Below are 17197 nucleotides of genomic sequence, written 5' to 3'. Positions count from 1 at the left end.
AGGACACGAAGCAATAGAACGTAAGAGAGAGAGAGAGAGAGAGAGAGAGAGAGAGAGAGAGAGAGAGAGAAAGAGAGATAGAGATGGTATGAGAGAGAAACGAGCATCGGCTCCGCTCGACATCTTGAGAAACAAGGTAGCTAGCTGGCTAGCTCACTTGCTCTTGACAGCTTCCGAGGGGATCCGAGCTACGGAGGAGGCGGGAAAAGCACTCGCGAGAGCGTCCCGATATATCCCGCCATCGACACGGTGGTGACGCGCACGACGACCGCAAGCGCCGATGTGTCGCGCGCTCCACGGCGTTGACGTCGACAACGACGACGAGCACGATGTCGACGTGTGCGTCGACCTCCTGGACGCCCCTCGTCGTCGCGATGCGTCGAACGTAGGAGCTACGGCGAGAAACACGCGGGCGGGACGTGGACGCGCGCACCAACCTTGACGTCGTTGAGCGAGCGAGCGAGCGACGGTGGCGGCCGCCTTGTCGCGAGGCTCACCGTGATTCCGGCGTATCCGCGTCGCGATGCTCTCGCCGTACACGTCGTTCGCTTGTCCGTCGTGCGAGACTACGACTCGCGACGCAACCGAGAGACGCGTAGGCGCGCGACACGACACGATGCGACACGGCACGTCCACCCGGGCAGCCATTTGCTGCCGTGTGACGGTTCCACGGAAATAAAAGGTATACGTACGCGAACGCAGCACGGTAGCAGGCCACGGCCAGCGGACGAGCTCGCGTTGGGCGGGTCACGCGGCGCGGAAGAACGGGTGGTGATCACGCGACGCACCCGGCGGATCTGTCAACGCGCGATGACGAAAATATTTTGGATTTTTCTTACCTGAATATTCGGGATCCACAACGGCTAAAAGGATTCTCTCGGCTTCGAATATCGCGACCCCACGCTACTCGTACGGCATACGGACAGCGTACGGGGAAAATCTCCATTACCATTGGCTTATTTCAGATAAGCCGCAAAAAGTAAGCCAATCAGCGCCGACCTTTTATGTTTTGGTGCGTTTCTTTTTCGCCCCCACCAGATAAAATGTCGGCTGGCCAAAAGGGCGGGAAAATGCGTGAGTGCGAAGTCGGCCTTTCAACGGCGAATGCGGACGCGTTGGTGCTTTTCGCGGTCGCCTCGTCGAAGATCGTCACGTCAATCGGCCGACCCCGCGTGTCGTGCGCCGTTTCGCAAGACAACTTGTCGTTGAGGTCGAGTACGCGGAAACGTTGAGGTTAGGTGCTATTTCTATAGTAGATGGAGCCACCTGACCGAGAATCTCGCGGCGGTAGCCCGCGCAGTGTCGCTAACTGTGCGCGGGAAGGACACTGGCGCCATCCAGCCCCAATCCTGACATCTATAATCCCTAGAAAAATTGATGTTCGAGCGAAGTAGCTCTAATGTTTCGCTTTGTCCGCCCCAAAGCACTGGGATACGTATCTACTTGTACGTAACGTTTATGACACATTCCCGGCGTGAAGAGAATCGGGGGCTCTGTTTGGCCGAAACATCATTCGTACATGGGCTCGCATGGATCGTCAATCGTGACACGTCTCGTTCACGAGGACCGCGCGATTCTTATGTGCTTCGTACTGTTTTTACATGTGATATTGTACGAGAATAGTGCGGCCGGCAACGTTTGTGTGTCACGGTGAACGATTATTGCATATCGAGTATCAGTATATGGCGAAAATCCGGTGTAGCTCGACGAACAATCATCAACGGCGTAGACCCAGCTCGCTACACTCTACATTGTTCGCTTGCGACAGTCGTACGAGTGCTCGTCGAAGCGAGGCACGAAGGGACTGGTTGCGAATTCTAATTCCAGCCCCGCGGTGTGCCTCGTGGCGTCCCATTAAGTGTCGATTCTCGGAGCATCCCTACGAAGAAGCGCACGTCGGCCGGTAAAGCGAGCGAACGTGCATCGACGACGCGGCGGCATCTCCTGCCGCGAGTGACTGCAGGTCGGTCGAACGCGGGGCGGAATTATGTGTGACGGCGAGCGACGTCGAGCGTTTTGTCAGTGTCGTAACGTGACCGGTTGCTGGCCGATTGACTTTTGATACGAACGCCAATATTATTTCTTGAAATTGAAAATTGAAGAGAATGTTCGGATACTCGATAACTAAGAAGATAAACTAAGAAAGAGAAAGAGAAACAGCAGCATCATCATCGTCGACGGTACCTACGGACGCGCAGCGAGGTAGTCGGCAACAGCATTAGCAACATTATCAACGAAGTAGAATGAACGGATTCAGCACCGGCGAAGAAGACTCTAGAGGAGCGGCTGATCAGATCTGTTGTCTCGTCGACGAGGGCGAGCGATGCTCCCGCCCGGCTGGGAACGCGTCGTACAGCAAGCGTATCCAAAAGACCGTCACACAACGGCGACTCAAGCTCAATCTCGATCACATGGTTAGTCACGCACGTTGCGCATATGCACCATGTACCCAATACATGATATTTATTTTCGAAGACAGGTACTACGCTAAGAAGAAAACTAAGTACACTTATGAAAATATATTCGAAAAAACAGTTTGATGTATAAAGTTTCCCTACTCCCGTATACATATTTATATTTTTTTTTGTCGGTAGACCAAAGATGCCACTCGTCCGCGTACTTTCTATCACAATTGGTATATCATTCAAATTGGCTATTAAACCAGATTATTCGAATGACAGGTATGTTACTCGGTTATTGAAACCAGGAACTGAGAAGGAGGATAAATTTATATCACCCATCTACATAATACATAATTTGAACTACATCAATTGATTAAGTTGTTCTTCATTAAAGAACATTTCCCATTAAATGGAAGATTTCTCGGTTTTGAAATGTTCACAAAATTTGGAATTTTGGAAACCGAAGAAATTAACCCCAACAGGTATGTTTTATCTGAGAGAATGTTCATAATATAAAAATATCATATGTATGTTATATTTAGGCACGTCACATATATATCTGTGACTACCATAAGCAAGTGATCCAGTGTGCAAGGACCAAACAGCAGCAGCAGCGCAGGCGCAAGGATTCTGAAGAGGATTCTGGTGAGACGGATAATGATCTTCCAGAAGTTGATCTTTTTCAACTGCAAGTTGGTACTCTGAGGCGGTACAAAAGGCACTATAAAGTTTCCACACGTCCAGGACTCAATAAGGCTCAATTGGCAGATGTAAGTATAGTTGCTCTTTACAGTTACTTTATATTAATAAAAAATTACCTGACATGCAAATTATCTGAGTATGCTGCAAAGTTACAAGCAGATATATATAACTTTAAATATTTTGAATATATATGAGTGTAATCAAAATTTAAATATATAAATACCATCTTTCTTTTACTACATATTTTCTATGAAAAATTCTCGTTTTTGACAATGTAATTCCAAATAAACTCGTCTATAACAGTCTTATATATCTTTTGTTGCAGACTCTTATGAAGCATTTTAAGACCATCCCAGTGGTGGAGAAGGAAGCCCTGACTTTTTTCATATATACCGTCAAGACCAATGCAAACAAACTTGATCAGAAGAACGGTTTGAGTAGTAGTGACACGACGTAACCAGCCAACAGAGTTTCTCTATCATAATATTATTCATATAAATTATGTAATAATCCATATCCATTTTTATTCACTTAATACATAGCTTTATAAGAGAAATGCTATATATAATGCTACATATGTACATAATATATTAGTATCATAATATATGATACATATTTAAGTATGATGTATATATATATATGTATATTCCATAAAAAATTGTACATGTATACATATGTATGTATACATATATATGTGTATATTTTAACATTACAAAAACGGTTATTATTCTTTTACCTGTTCTTTTCTATATATGTAGATTTATTTCTAATCCGAATTTATAATGTACAGATAATTACTTGATATTAAGAAGTTAATTTTTACATCGTTCTAAATCCATATTTTTAAATAACTAGAACATTACAGACGCGCGCGCTATTTAGCATCTTTATCATTACAATGATCTTTTAAATTACCTTATTCTTACCCATATTTTTACCTAAATAATATGCTTCTCTCTTTGTCTGCTCTTTCTTTTTCCTCTACCCTTCTATTCTCTATGCTTCTATTCTTATAATTTATATCTCTTCTGTATTCTTTTTTCATGAGCTAACCAACGCAATGACAGTTATTTGCCTGATAATTTGACAGGTGCAAACGACACGAAGCAAGTCGCAGCCCACATGAAGTGAGCTAAGCGAGAGAACCAATCAGCATCGCGGAAAAGCGGCAACAATTAAATCTCTTACATGTCTTTTTTTAGAGTGGATAAATCTTAAATTTATATTAGAAGAAAAATGAAAATTATATCTAATCAGAGAAGAGCCAGTGAGAGCTATGTAGAATAATGGTTGCAAATAATTCTTTCTAGGGATAATATATTTTGATATTTTATTGACATTATTATATCTCCCCATAGAAAGAACTCGTTCTGTGTGACTTTCATTAGCTTGAAAGATTAATCTTTGAATATATAAAAGTTTGAAAATTATATCTTTCATCTCTATAGTACACAATTTATATTTTCACTTATTTTATGCGCGTATATTACACAGTTATGTAATAAAACATGAATTTAGACCAATTTGGAAACATGTAATTTTAATTCCGTTTAAAAAATGGTTTGCGTGTACAGTAAATAAATCAATCAATAAATAAAGCTTCTATGAAGTCAATACTGCGTTTTGGTATGTATATATTTATTGAAAAAGAAAGAAATACATAGAATATAAATAAATATATATGTATATATATATATATACATATATGTATATATTTATATATATATACATATATACCGTTGTTGTACCGGGGTTTTAGTATAGTTTTCCCGCGATTATGTATATGTAAAATCTTACAAATATGTATGATTATAGCAGACAAGACAATGCTCTGTACAATGTTCACTCTGTTCAACTTTTATTGTAATGCATTTTTCTACATACTGTCTTTCTTTCTTGTTATCAAAGTAAGATATATATTGTTGTTACTTATTATTTTATTGTTACTAATTAGCTTTTGTTGTCGATCAAGCGTCTGAAATTCATATTATATTGTTTAATTATTATTAAAATTTCATAAGATTTTCCAAGTAACTAGTATATGTAAGAACGAACGTTACTGCGAGAAGCAAGAATGATTTCTAATGCTCTTGTCGCGAGAAATTTGTATGACTCGTACGTGGTTTTGTCGTATTAAGGACTTTGGTGAGTTCAATGCGTTTTAGACAAAGCATGAAACAGGAGGTCTTGTATTGAACATTGCATTTTATTAACTCGCAAGAGTAAGCACAGGGATCATTGGAACGTGCATGTGATATCAAAATATGAACTCAACGAAATTATACGGGTATATTAATGTCGTATAATAGAATTACCTTGCGAGGAAAAAAAGAGATTAAGCCAAATCACATCGCCTCGCACGTCTCCTTATTGCCTTTCCTTCTGATTAAGCTCTCTTATCCATTAACTTATTACATGTCGGCGAAGCGTTCTACCGTTAATGCTATGAACGCGATGCAGTGCTCTATGCAATTTTTTCGTCACCAATATACTCTCAAACATTACTAGCATCGATTACAATTACATTGCTATTCAATATTAATGTAGAACAGCAGCATAGCTATTGTTATTTGAATTATTTACCATACACTACCGCTAGGATTTATTATATATATCTCATATTAGATTTTGTCGATAAATGTATACAGAATACCACAGGTTCTATCAGTTAAACTGTGCCAACGTATTCTACGGTTAAAAATACATGAGGCAATTATAAAAGTGCTTTATTAAAAAGTTATAACAGAAATACAAAATAGAATAGCATTCTATTTTATATAACATTCTTTCCTCCTATATTTTAATCGTAAAACATTCTGGCACAGTTAAATCGATATATCCTAGAAAGCATCCTTTGTATATATAATATGTATATGTATATTTATATATTAGCACACGTTAGTCATGTATAGTAGTAATAGCCCTTGCATGGTAAAGGAATTCGTTATAAAATGGAACTCGTCTTTCTCGCCGAATCTGTCTCGCCTATTTGTCACGCTACGAGTAAATATGAATCGAATTTTTGCAAGTTAAAAGAATGAATTTTTCTGTTCTTTTTGAAACAGAATTTTTCTGTTCCTTTTTCAACAGTGTACATAATATATACAACGATCGATAGTAATACTAGGTTAGTAAAATTATCGCGCACTCTCTAATAGCCAGTGACAGTGCTCGAATGAGAGAATAAGTAGTCTTTCCTCCTTTTCTCTTTCTTCTTTTCAACCGTCTCGTGTGAATATTTCTCTATTCACTTATACAGTCCCAACTTCCTCGGGGTCGTAATTTTTCACTCTCTTATTATAAGCGATTATTTCCTGCACATTAAAAATCGTCAAAATGATGTTCGATATCGAGAATTTATATATATTTATATATACGTATCGATATTGTAACATGAGCAACGTACTCTTTCGTATCGGGCTCTATCTTCCTCCGCGATAGCCATGTACTTGGATTTTGTCTGCAGATCCGTACTCATCCACAATTTTCCTAATTCCTTCGCGATTTCGCCTACTCCCATCTCAGGGTGCAATTCTCTCATCTTGCCACGCAGCTCTTGACAGAAGTAGAAAAATGCGGACCTAAGGCAATGCATTTGTACAAAAATATATTTCCAAAGTAAAATTTCATTTTCGACATGTGTGTGTACGCAGAGATCTAAAAGAGTTTCAAGACTTTCCAGTAGGTCTTTCATTCTTTGGTCGATTTCCTTTTGTAGCGCTTCTATACTGAGATAACGACTTCGACTATGTTCGTGCAGAAAGCACGATTTTCTCGAAAGTTTGAAAAATTATATTTGAGTCTAATTGAAAATCTGAAAACTCTTTTAGATGTCTACGTACAGCGCCCGTTTCGGTGCATCCTTATCCCTGTATCTCTTTGTTCCTCTGCGCGTCGGCCTCTCTGGCTCTTCATGACCAGTGTAATGTCTATCATAATAGTACATTTTTCTGTTATTACAATGAGCACCATCTTCCACATGCACAATCTGCAAAGTACGTTGTTATTAGTTATAAGCGTTGAGAGATTTCGTTTAAAAATGATTCAAGTGTCGCATATAGGATGTTAAAAAAAAAAGAATTCAATACTTATAGGCTGCGTTCCTTTCGGGTGCTCACGCGCTGTAAGCGTCATTTTATCTTTATCGCTCATCAGATACGGAAGAAAGATAGAGTGACACTTCTAAGCACTTAAAACGCGTGAACGCTCAAAAGGAACGCAGCCATAGTGTAGATAATACTCACGATACTGAGTAAAAAATGTTTAGTAAACATAAGTCGAAAAATGAATCCTTTCAGAGTTACAAATGTTTTTAGGCTTTGATAACACAGTTCAAATTTAATGGACAATTGATTCGAACAAAATCAATCGAAGAATGTTTAGTTGACGATTGATCTTGACAAATTCAATTAAACTTCTGTTCAATTAATAATTGGCACAAACGAATCATAGATCATTCAATTAATAATCAAACTTAACAAATCGAATTAAAAATCATTTAATTGATGATTGAATTTGGCGAATTTAATCAAAGATCATTTAATTGACGGCTCATAATTCAATTAATTCAATCGATGAGCATTCAATTACTTTAGATTACAATTACTTTTATAGATAATATTTATACTTGAAGCATCATGGCATCGTGGAAAATACTGATGAATAAAAAACGCTAAACAGGATCTGCGATGAAGAGGACACTGGTTATATCAATCGTCACTGAAAAATCTTTGAAGTCAATTGAATTTGTATCAATCGTCAGTTAAACGGATTTTAATTAAATTTACTGAACTCAATTATCAACTGAAGAATTTTTAACTCGCTTCTCATATCAATTAATCAGTCGTCAATAGTACGGTCTTTAATTGAATTCGTTGAAATGAATCGTCAGTCGAACGGTCTCCAACTGAATTTCTTGAAATCAATTGTCAATTAAACGGTCTCCAATTAAATTGTTTCATATTAATCGTCAACACGATGATTAATTAAAAAGGCAGTTCATTACTCGCAACTCTGCTCAGTATAATGAATATCTGTAAGTCTTAAATCTTTCCTCTCAAACTATTTATCGCACTAGCTTCAACAATCGCACCTCGTTCTTCACAGGCACCGTGCCGATGATGAAATTCTTACTCTGCGTATTTGACCACTTTGCCTGATTGGACGAGACGCTGGATACATTCTGCTTCATCACACCCTCTCCACACTCTGAAAAAAAACCAGATAAAAAAGGGGAAAACATGTGAAATGAAGGGAAGTAGCTGTCAGAACCATGATAAGATATTCGAGTAACGTTACGATACGAGACAAAATCGATATATACTCAGCACAAAATCTTTAGAGAATGTTCTGGAATGTTCTTAGAATGTATGAATGCCCTTAGAACTTCTTTAGAACGTCCGTTGAAGATTTGCGCTGTATAGATAGCTGTATGTCTGCGGCGGCTGTACCTGGTTGCATGTTGGCTTGACCAACGATCATGGTGTCTCGCATTCCCGAGTTTAAAGAACTGTCGCCAGTTTTCGTGAGATAAACGTTCTTCCTGTCTGACGACTCCATTGTTTCGGTCGTTTACTTCCTCTTGCACAGTTCAAGATATAAGACTCAGCTTATTAAGACTATATAAAACAAAGCATCATATTATTCCTTGCTAATGTATCAGGCCTGGTTCCACAACTTACTTGAATCGTAGTTTAATTCTCTCCAAACAAATCTGAATAATCACATATTGCATTGCATGAGAAAATCGATTAATCGTGATCTATGCAACAAAAGGATGCCTCTTTATTAGACACATTTTATATTAGATTAATCGATTTCCTTATGTATATGAATAATGCAACTATATGCAAGTTTGTTTGGATAGGCTTCTAACAAGTTAAATTTCGAATTGAAGGTAAGTTGTGAAGGGCCTTAAAATTCAGTTGCGAGAAAAAACTCCGGACAACAATCTTGCTATACTGTAAGCAAAATTGTGGTCCAGAGCAAATGGTCGTCAGCCTCGGACACGTCGTAAGCGATCGGTTTAGCCCGGCATCACGATGTTAAATTGTCAAACTAATTTATTAAGGACTAAGTATAATTTGGTACTTTTTTAGATTTCCGAGGTATGGTGAAATGTTTGGCCTGGCTTCAGGATTACGTGGCTTATCCTTCATGGATTTATTTCCGATGTTCCGCGAGTCCAGTTCACTACTTAAAAACTGAAGAAATAGATCGTTCCTTTACTGAAATCCCCTGACGAAGCGAACCAGGATGTTCACGAAACGCCAAAAACAAATTCACGAAGGACGTGACGTCAATCCGGAAGCCAGATCAAGCAAACACGTACAATAATAAAGTTGCAAGGTGCATATCGAAAGTCAAAGAGATCGTTTACAATCCGGTCGCAGTTACGTTTTGAAATCATAGCGTTAGTCTGCGAATTGATCATGTCATTCATTTTCTTGGCGTATACTCGTGAGAAATTAAGTCTGATTGAATTCATTCATGAAACTCATTTTTTTGAGTATATGCAAGGGAAATAGACAATAATCAATTCACAGACTAGTGCTTTGAAACAAAAGTGCGACCACATTATAAACGATTCCAAAGAGTTTAGGGATGTCATTATACCTTCCCCTGCCTACGTCTTCATTATTGTATTTTATGTATATAAGAACACATCCGAATATTTTTGCCGAGCAGTATAAAGCCGCGATCCATCATGCACAGCGTTCTTTGTCGGTTCAAAGTCATGAAGACAGTGTGCTGTCGCTATCTACAGCAAGCTTTTTTTTCTCAAGAGATAGAAACCGACGAGTATCGCTAACGCAGCATGCTGCGGTATTCCGTGCTGCGTTAACGAATATTTATCGGCGTCGGATCTCAAAAACCATCATGTGATGTTAGCGAAGTGACGAGCTAACGAGACACTACAGCTTTCGATTTCCCAAGATTACCGACAAATATCGTTAACCGAGTATGGAATACCTCTGCTCTCGTACAGCAAAACATCGCGTTGTCCGGAGACGATAGCCTGCCGAGCAGCGTCACGAATGGTAACAGCGGCAGGCGGCGGCGGCGGCGAGTTCACGTTCGCGAAGGAACGATGACCGACGCGAAAGCACCGAGTCCCTTTCTAACATGCAGTCCTTGATTTCGCACGGATATTAACGAGTCTTAGGTCTAACATGAAAAGCCTGTGCGAGTACATACCCAGGCGGCAATTATAATCGCGTCTTAAGACAGAGCATCATATGTATGCGGGAGTATCGTCACGATCGTCTGTCGCTGTCGTAAGCGAGAAACAGAGATAGCAAGAGAATGAGGGAGTGTTTGTATGTGTGTGTTGCGTTATATAGGTATGGTGAGCGAGAGGGGAGAAAGGGAGAAGAGGGAGAAGATAAAGAGACGCGACGGTTCGATCGTTCCGGTCGGATCGTCGCGTTTTGACGATGCGTGTCTCTCTCACGGCGTGCGAGCGTCTCCCGTCACGATTGTCCGCGAAAATTAGCGATGACGCCGACGACTGCTATTACCATGCGAAATGACGCGCAAAACTTGGGAGGCAGAGCGAGTGAGGAAAATGGAAAAAAAAACGATACAAGCGGATTAAAAATGGCAGTTGCGCTGACGTGACGTATCGCAACGCGACATGTATGTGCGTGTGCACGCACACAACTGACAATACGCGCGCATCTCTCTTTGTGCGTACACGCGCCGCACAACAATTGTTTTTACTTTCGATCAGGGACTCAATACATTCGCCTCGGTCGGACGCGTCGCTCGCGCTGATGGAGTTCTCGCGATGACAACGACGAACCCGACGGCGGTTTTTGATGCGACGACGACGACGACGACGACGCGTTTCGCGGCTGCTAACGTTCGTACGTGGATACGTACGGTCGATTGTCCGTGCGGAACAATTAACGCGTTGCGCTACGCGAACTCGGAGCACCAGCGTTCGACACCGCGATCTCTCGCGTTCTTATGGTATACGACCTAAGGGCATTGTTTCGAATTCTGCGGCTCGCCAGTGACATCGATTCTCGCGCCACAAGCTGCGCGATTGGCCAATTGTTAGGAAAGATTCACATGAAAGGTCCGACCTGTTATATTCGTATAGATTGAATACTGAGGATTGCGAATTGAATTTTGGATCTTGACTAATTAGAATAAAGCAAGCCAAGACCGAAGTCGAAATGTATTCGTAGTCGAATCTTATATTTAAGATCGTTTTAAGCTCATCTTCAGATAATGCACGGATCATTTCATTGGCTACGGAATATTTGAAGTGAAACTTAAACCCCATTCTACAATTGCGTGAACGTGGTTGTAAGTGGTTGCAAGTGATTACGACACCAATCAGAGTAAAGCAATCAGTGAATAAAACATTCGGATTGGTTGACTCTTACGTTCACGACTACGCTTACGCAATTGTAGAATGGGCTTAAGATCTTAAATATAAGACCCGATATTGGCTGCGTTCAGCAGAGAAAGCTGCTTTGCAACTGTTGTAAAATTCGTCAATCTGATTGGAGTATGCTTTTAATTTGAGTTGAATACAAGAGCATGTGACCAATCAGATTCACGAATTTTACAACAGTTGTAAAACAGCTTTCTCTGCTGGGCGTCGACTGTGTATCTCGAAATGGAATGAAAATTACAGAAGTGAGCAAATTCACTAGACATTGACCAACGAAGTTATAAATATTCTAGTAAATTTGCTCACTTTTGTCATTTTCACTCTGTTTTGAGATACAATCGACCCCCTGAACGCAGCCACTGACTGCGTTCTTTTTGAACGCTGTAAGTATCATTGGGCGCGTTCAACAGACATAACAGTTGTACAACTATTGAGTGATTCGTAAACATAATTGGTCTAAATATAGGGAATCAATAGAATAAACTAATAAACATCGAGTGCTCACTGAGCGCTTTTATCTGCTGAATGCACCCATTCTATCTTTATCGTTCATTACATTCGTAGGCTGGTTTATGATGGCCGTAATCCGTTAACTTATGCCGAAACCGTAAAAAATTGACCAATCACAGTCGATTATTCTTCTATAATTCGACTATGACTGGTCAATTTTTTACGGTTCTAGCATAAATTAATGGAGAATTCATACCGCGTCCGATGTCCGACGTATGGCGTTCGATATCCAATAAAAAAACAGCTTTCCAATGGAAAATTGAATTCTCTATTAGAAAGCTGTTCTCCTATTGGATATTGGACGTCGTACATCGAACATCGGACGCGGTATGAATCCTCCATAATGTAAGAAAAATTCCTTAGTTTTATCTACCACTAATTCTCTTTGTTAAAATTTTTACCCGATTTCCTCTCTTGTTGTAAATATTCCTAACCGTCGACCGACCGACCGACGACCTTCAACGGTTCGAACTGTCGGACTAAGGACTTTCAGGGAATATTAATAAAGAGAGAATCCCAATGTCTCTGGACAAATCACCAAACATTTATTATGTTCTGCAATTATACAAAGCGTTTCTCGCGACATACACTACGATTTCGTACCGAAATACCGCCAATTATCTAACGACTCTTCCGACTCTTATTCGACTTTTCGACGACTCCCTCAATCGACTTCTCGATTTCCCCGCGCTCGTGAGAGTGTCTTCTCTCGTCTCGAATCGCTTTTTAGCTTTTTCTTCCGGATCTTCTAAAAGCTTCTCGATGTTTCCCGATCGGTCTCGTTTCCGATCCTGCGCCCTTTGTGCTCTCGAACTTGCGCGCACTCTCCACTCTACTATCGATATCGGTTGCTCGCGTAATCGATGGTCGAAGGGCGCTACCGTTCCCGGCTGCTGGCGCTCCTATCCGTAATCTTTCAATAACTTATTGCACCAATGCAACAGTGCAGTTGAAAAGAACAGACTTAAGGTTGTTCATAGCGTATTCGACTGGCCCTGGGTTAATCGCTCCGAGAGTGATTAATGACATCATAAGTCTCTACTAACCAATCATAAAGCTTATAAGTACTTGTTCGACCAATAAACATAGGCTGAATAACTCAGAGCTGCGTTCAGGAGCTGTATTCTTGAAAAATATCGCATACGATATTTCAATAAAAAGCTATAGTTCATGTGACGTAACTATAACTTTTTATCGAAATATCGTATGCGATATTTTTCGAGAATAAGGCCCCAGATTCCTTACCCGGGTGCACTCTAATACAAAAAGTGCTATAGTATATGTAACATATACTATAGTGTTTCTAGTAACAAAATGCACTGAGGTAGGGAATCTGGGGGTCGATTGTGTATCTCGAAACGGAGTGAAAATTACAAAAGTGAACAAATTCACTAGGCATTGACCAATGAAGTTACAAATATTCTAGTTTGCTCACTTTTATCATTTTCACTCTGTTTTGAGATACACAATCGACCCCCTGAACGCACCCCAGAGTGGGTTAACCCAGAGCCAGTCGAACATGCTATTAGGGCAGCGATCATGTAACTTCGAGCGGAATTTTTCACTTTTCGCTTTATCGATTTTACGTGAACTTTTTCATTGTTCACACAATCAAGTAACTCTATGCGTGAAAAGTACAAATCATTAAACATGGTTCCTATGGCTGAGTTCCGAAATTCACTGCCAGTACTGAAAATCTATAGTTCATGTCACGTATACTATAGAATTTCAGTACTGGCAGTGAATTTCGGAACGTAGCCTATATGATTTCAATATCGGACAAATCAGCTGTATCCATCGGCTGTAGAACATATAACCTTAAAAACATTGCTATAACCTTAGGATTGTTATGTTTCCTGTATCTCATCGCAGCAGTAGCATAATATATTCCGTATTCATCATGTCACTAAATTTTCACTTTTCCGCCAGCACATTTCATGAAGTTCACGTAAAAAGTTTCACGTTTCTACGCTTCGCCGAATTTAGTGATCACAAGTTCACGTGAAACTTTTCACTTTTCACGTTTCCGCCCTAGGGGAAAAGTTACATGATCGCTGCCTAGATTAAGAAAAGCATATTATGGCCGGTATTCATAATCGAATCTTATTTCAAGATCGTCTTAAGTAATGTCTTAAGATGCGAATACGATTCTGTGATTGGTTCATGACATCTTAAGACAGTAGTTAATAGCGAATTCGGTAGCTTGCACTAGTGCGCACTGAGTGCGCATTAAGGCTTGTTTACAGTACATTCTTATATTTAAGATCGTGTCTTAAATACATATTTAAAAACATTTTAACTAATAAAATGATTCGTACGGATGTTATACATATCATATTATGGTTAAAAATATTTGAGAATTTATTTGAAAATTATTTAAGACAATTTTTAAATATAATAACATACTATGAACAAGCCTTAGTGCGCACTCAGTGCACACTAGTGCAAGCAACCGAATTCGCTATAAGATGATTTTAAATATAAGATCGGACTATGAATATCGGCCTATGATCGCTGCCTAGATCAGAAAAGCATATTATGTAGGATTCACACGACGTCCGATGTCCGACGTACGACGTCCGATATCCAATAGGGGACAGCTTTCTAATATAGAATCCAATTCTCCATTGGAAAGCTATTCTTTTATTGGATATCGAACATCGTACATCGGATATCGGACGCGATGTGAATCCTGCATTAGTATTCGAATACACGTCAAGAATACGGTCTTCAATTTGTATTATTTATCGAATGATAGTGATTTCGATGAATCGATCGTTTTGCGTAATTTATAATCGGCATCAAATTTATGCGCATTTTTACACAAAAAAATCTTCGTTATTGTGTGGTTATGTTGGGCTTATCATAAGTAAATATCTACATAAAGCAAAACGTTATATGATTCCACACCATGGCAGAGACAACAAATAATAAGAGTACTTCAAGCGTTAATGATAACGCGACCGGAGATATTTCTAATAATGAGCTTCCTAATGACTTACAGGAGGTATTTAAATAATTAAGTAATTGCCATATTGAATACATGTTTATGTTCTGATATTCTTTTTTACTAGAAGCTATTGATACTTGTAGATTGTGTCTATGAAAACAGAGAACAGCATCTTGCAAGAGGTGTCTGAGCATATTAAATATACTATAAGCTCAAACAAGCAATCTGCAGTAAAAGTACAAGAGACTGATGTAGGATTGGATATGAAAAATGGAGAAATTAATAGCAAGAATCACAAAGCAGAATTGCAAAAACAAGTAGAAATTGGAGAAATTACACCTTTTGAGGCAATATTCAAGCAGTCTGCTTTCGAGCAAAAAGAGGGGTACACAATTTATATAATTTATATTATCTATGTTATTATTATACTGAATAATTCAACATTTTGCTAATTCAAATTTTAAAATAAACATTTTGATAGCAATTAAATATATTATTATTGTACATAAATTAATCTACTACATATATAGTTTAGCAAATTTATAAGTAAAATTTAGAAATAAAAAAATTATTCTATTTTATATCTCTAGGACTACGAATAAAGGTACTCAGTTATTAGATCTTGAAAAATATTTTAAACAGCAAACTGCCCTTGCTGAACATAAAAGAAAATTAAAAGAAGTTCTCAAAAAAAAGGACAATATAGTGTCAACCAAGAAACTAAAACTGTCTGACACAAAAATGTGTAATAAATCTCATAAATCTAGATGTGTCAAAAATACCAAGGATAATTTTCAGCAAAATATAAATGATACAGATTCCTCAAATGTAGTGAATGACACTTTAAACAATAGTTCAGGAAGCGAGTATGTTCCCAGTGATAATGAAGTTGAATCAGGTAACATTAATGATATTAATACACAATATATTTGAACAAATAAAAAAAATATCAACAAGAAAATATTTTTACAGATGCTGATGATGAAACATTGTCTAAAGGAAGAAAAATCCCAGTAAAATCAGGATACACACGCATAAAAAAAGGTACATATATACTATATGAGAAAGGTATATAAATACAACATACTATGATAAGAGGAACATTTTCCTTAACAACAATAATATATCATAGTTACTTCATAAGTCATTTCAATTTTTCTCATGTTATTTTTTATAGTTCTTTATTTTCGTTAATTTTATATATATATATATTTTTTTTTTAATTTGTTTAGTTCAAGATGATGGCAACATTCAAGTATTCAAGGAAAGAATGGAGACAAGCAGTTATCCCAAAGATGAAGCAATGCACAAACTTAATAATTTATTTAAAGTACCAAAAAGTATTTGGAATAGATTGTACAGGTATAATGAGTGAATCAAGAAAATTGAAGTAATTTATGTATTTTTAATAACAATCTAATTATATATACTCTATTTTTAGAAATTTGAAACTCTATATTACAGATATCAGAAGGTTGCAGTTCGATGGCTCTGGGAATTGCATGGACGTAAGTTAGGTGGCCTACTGGGTGATGAAATGGGACTAGGAAAAACTGTACAAATTATCGCATTTTTCGCAGGCTTAGATTGTAGTGAATTGCTGTCTCATAATGGAAGGTAATACATATAGCTTGTAGAATATTATAAATATTACGAATATATCAATTAAAGTATTAATATTACATGCACAATCGGCAGATTTAGGGGATTGGGCCCGACTATAATCATATGTCCTGCTACTTTAATGGAGCAATGGGTGAAACATTTTCACGAATGGTGGCCTTTTATCAGAGTAGTCGTGCTTCACCAATCGAGCTGTTACAAAGGTGAATATGAAGATGTCAAGATTGATATTTTAATAGCTAGTATCTGTAGTGTACATTAATATACAATTAATTCCATATATTTTCTTAATAAACAATATTAATGAAGTCCTTGATTACAGGTGATCCGAAAAATCTAATAGAATCTTTACAAACCGGCGGAATTCTCATCACTTCATATAATGGTGTTGTCAAGCATGAGGACTTGATCATATCTAGTCAATGGCATTATGTTATCCTCGACGAAGGCCATACGATTCGCAATCCGCAAGCAAAGGTAAAAATATAATAGTAGTAAGATAGATTAGTTTGATAAATATATTATTTGTAATTCTTATATATATATATATATATATATATATATATATATATATATATATATATATATATATATATATATATA

The 17197-nt window shown here is 38.3% G+C and overlaps 3 protein-coding genes across 7 annotated transcripts in view; 2 read left to right on the top strand and 1 right to left on the bottom strand.

The window, feature by feature from the left end:
* The first annotated feature begins 1383 nt into the window (after positions 1-1383).
* LOC116845544 (histone deacetylase complex subunit SAP30 homolog) lies at positions 1384-3705 on the top strand. Its single transcript, XM_032818325.1, has 3 exons — positions 1384-2414; positions 2945-3172; positions 3430-3705. Exons 1-3 carry the CDS (start codon positions 2244-2246, stop codon positions 3559-3561), a joined length of 531 nt encoding a protein of 176 aa, XP_032674216.1. The 5' UTR covers positions 1384-2243; the 3' UTR covers positions 3562-3705.
* Positions 3706-4938: 1233 nt separating this feature from the next.
* On the bottom strand, positions 4939-11104 carry LOC116845586 (putative high mobility group protein B1-like 1). Of its 4 annotated transcripts, none has more exons than XM_032818418.1 (6): positions 10989-11104; positions 8555-8722; positions 8197-8312; positions 6947-7092; positions 6511-6685; positions 4939-6418 (listed from the first exon to the last, which is right to left on the bottom strand). In XM_032818418.1, the coding sequence occupies exons 2-6, from the start codon at positions 8661-8663 to the stop codon at positions 6356-6358; spliced, it is 609 nt and encodes a 202-aa protein (XP_032674309.1). In that variant the 5' UTR covers positions 8664-8722; positions 10989-11104; the 3' UTR covers positions 4939-6355. The 4 variants fall into 4 exon arrangements, with proteins under 4 accessions (XP_032674309.1, XP_032674308.1, XP_032674310.1 ...); XM_032818417.1 differs by lacking the exon at positions 10989-11104 and adding an exon at positions 10302-10909; XM_032818419.1 differs by lacking the exon at positions 10989-11104 and adding an exon at positions 10077-10256.
* A 3558-nt stretch (positions 11105-14662) lies between these two features.
* The window catches only part of LOC116845589 (DNA excision repair protein ERCC-6-like), a 5976-nt gene continuing 3441 nt past the window's right edge, over positions 14663-17197 (top strand). The window contains exons 1-8 of one of the 2 annotated variants that reach the window (XM_032818431.1): positions 14663-15028; positions 15115-15356; positions 15562-15869; positions 15944-16015; positions 16204-16333; positions 16436-16588; positions 16670-16797; positions 16917-17071. In XM_032818431.1, the coding sequence (XP_032674322.1) occupies positions 14933-15028; positions 15115-15356; positions 15562-15869; positions 15944-16015; positions 16204-16333; positions 16436-16588; positions 16670-16797; positions 16917-17071 (1284 nt within the window). In that variant the 5' untranslated portion in view covers positions 14663-14932. Of the gene's footprint in view, positions 15029-15095; positions 15357-15561; positions 15870-15943; positions 16016-16203; positions 16334-16435; positions 16589-16669; positions 16798-16916; positions 17072-17197 lie in introns of both variants that reach the window. The other variant, XM_032818432.1, reaches the window with a different exon arrangement.

This window comes from Odontomachus brunneus, unplaced genomic scaffold (assembly GCF_010583005.1).
Source record: "Odontomachus brunneus isolate Ranch 3 - 2012 unplaced genomic scaffold, Obru_v1 Obru_scaffold_053, whole genome shotgun sequence".
NCBI classification, from domain to species: domain Eukaryota; kingdom Metazoa; phylum Arthropoda; class Insecta; order Hymenoptera; family Formicidae; genus Odontomachus; species Odontomachus brunneus.
Note: the sequence above shows the minus strand (reverse complement) of the source record. Positions and strands in the feature narration are given on the sequence as shown.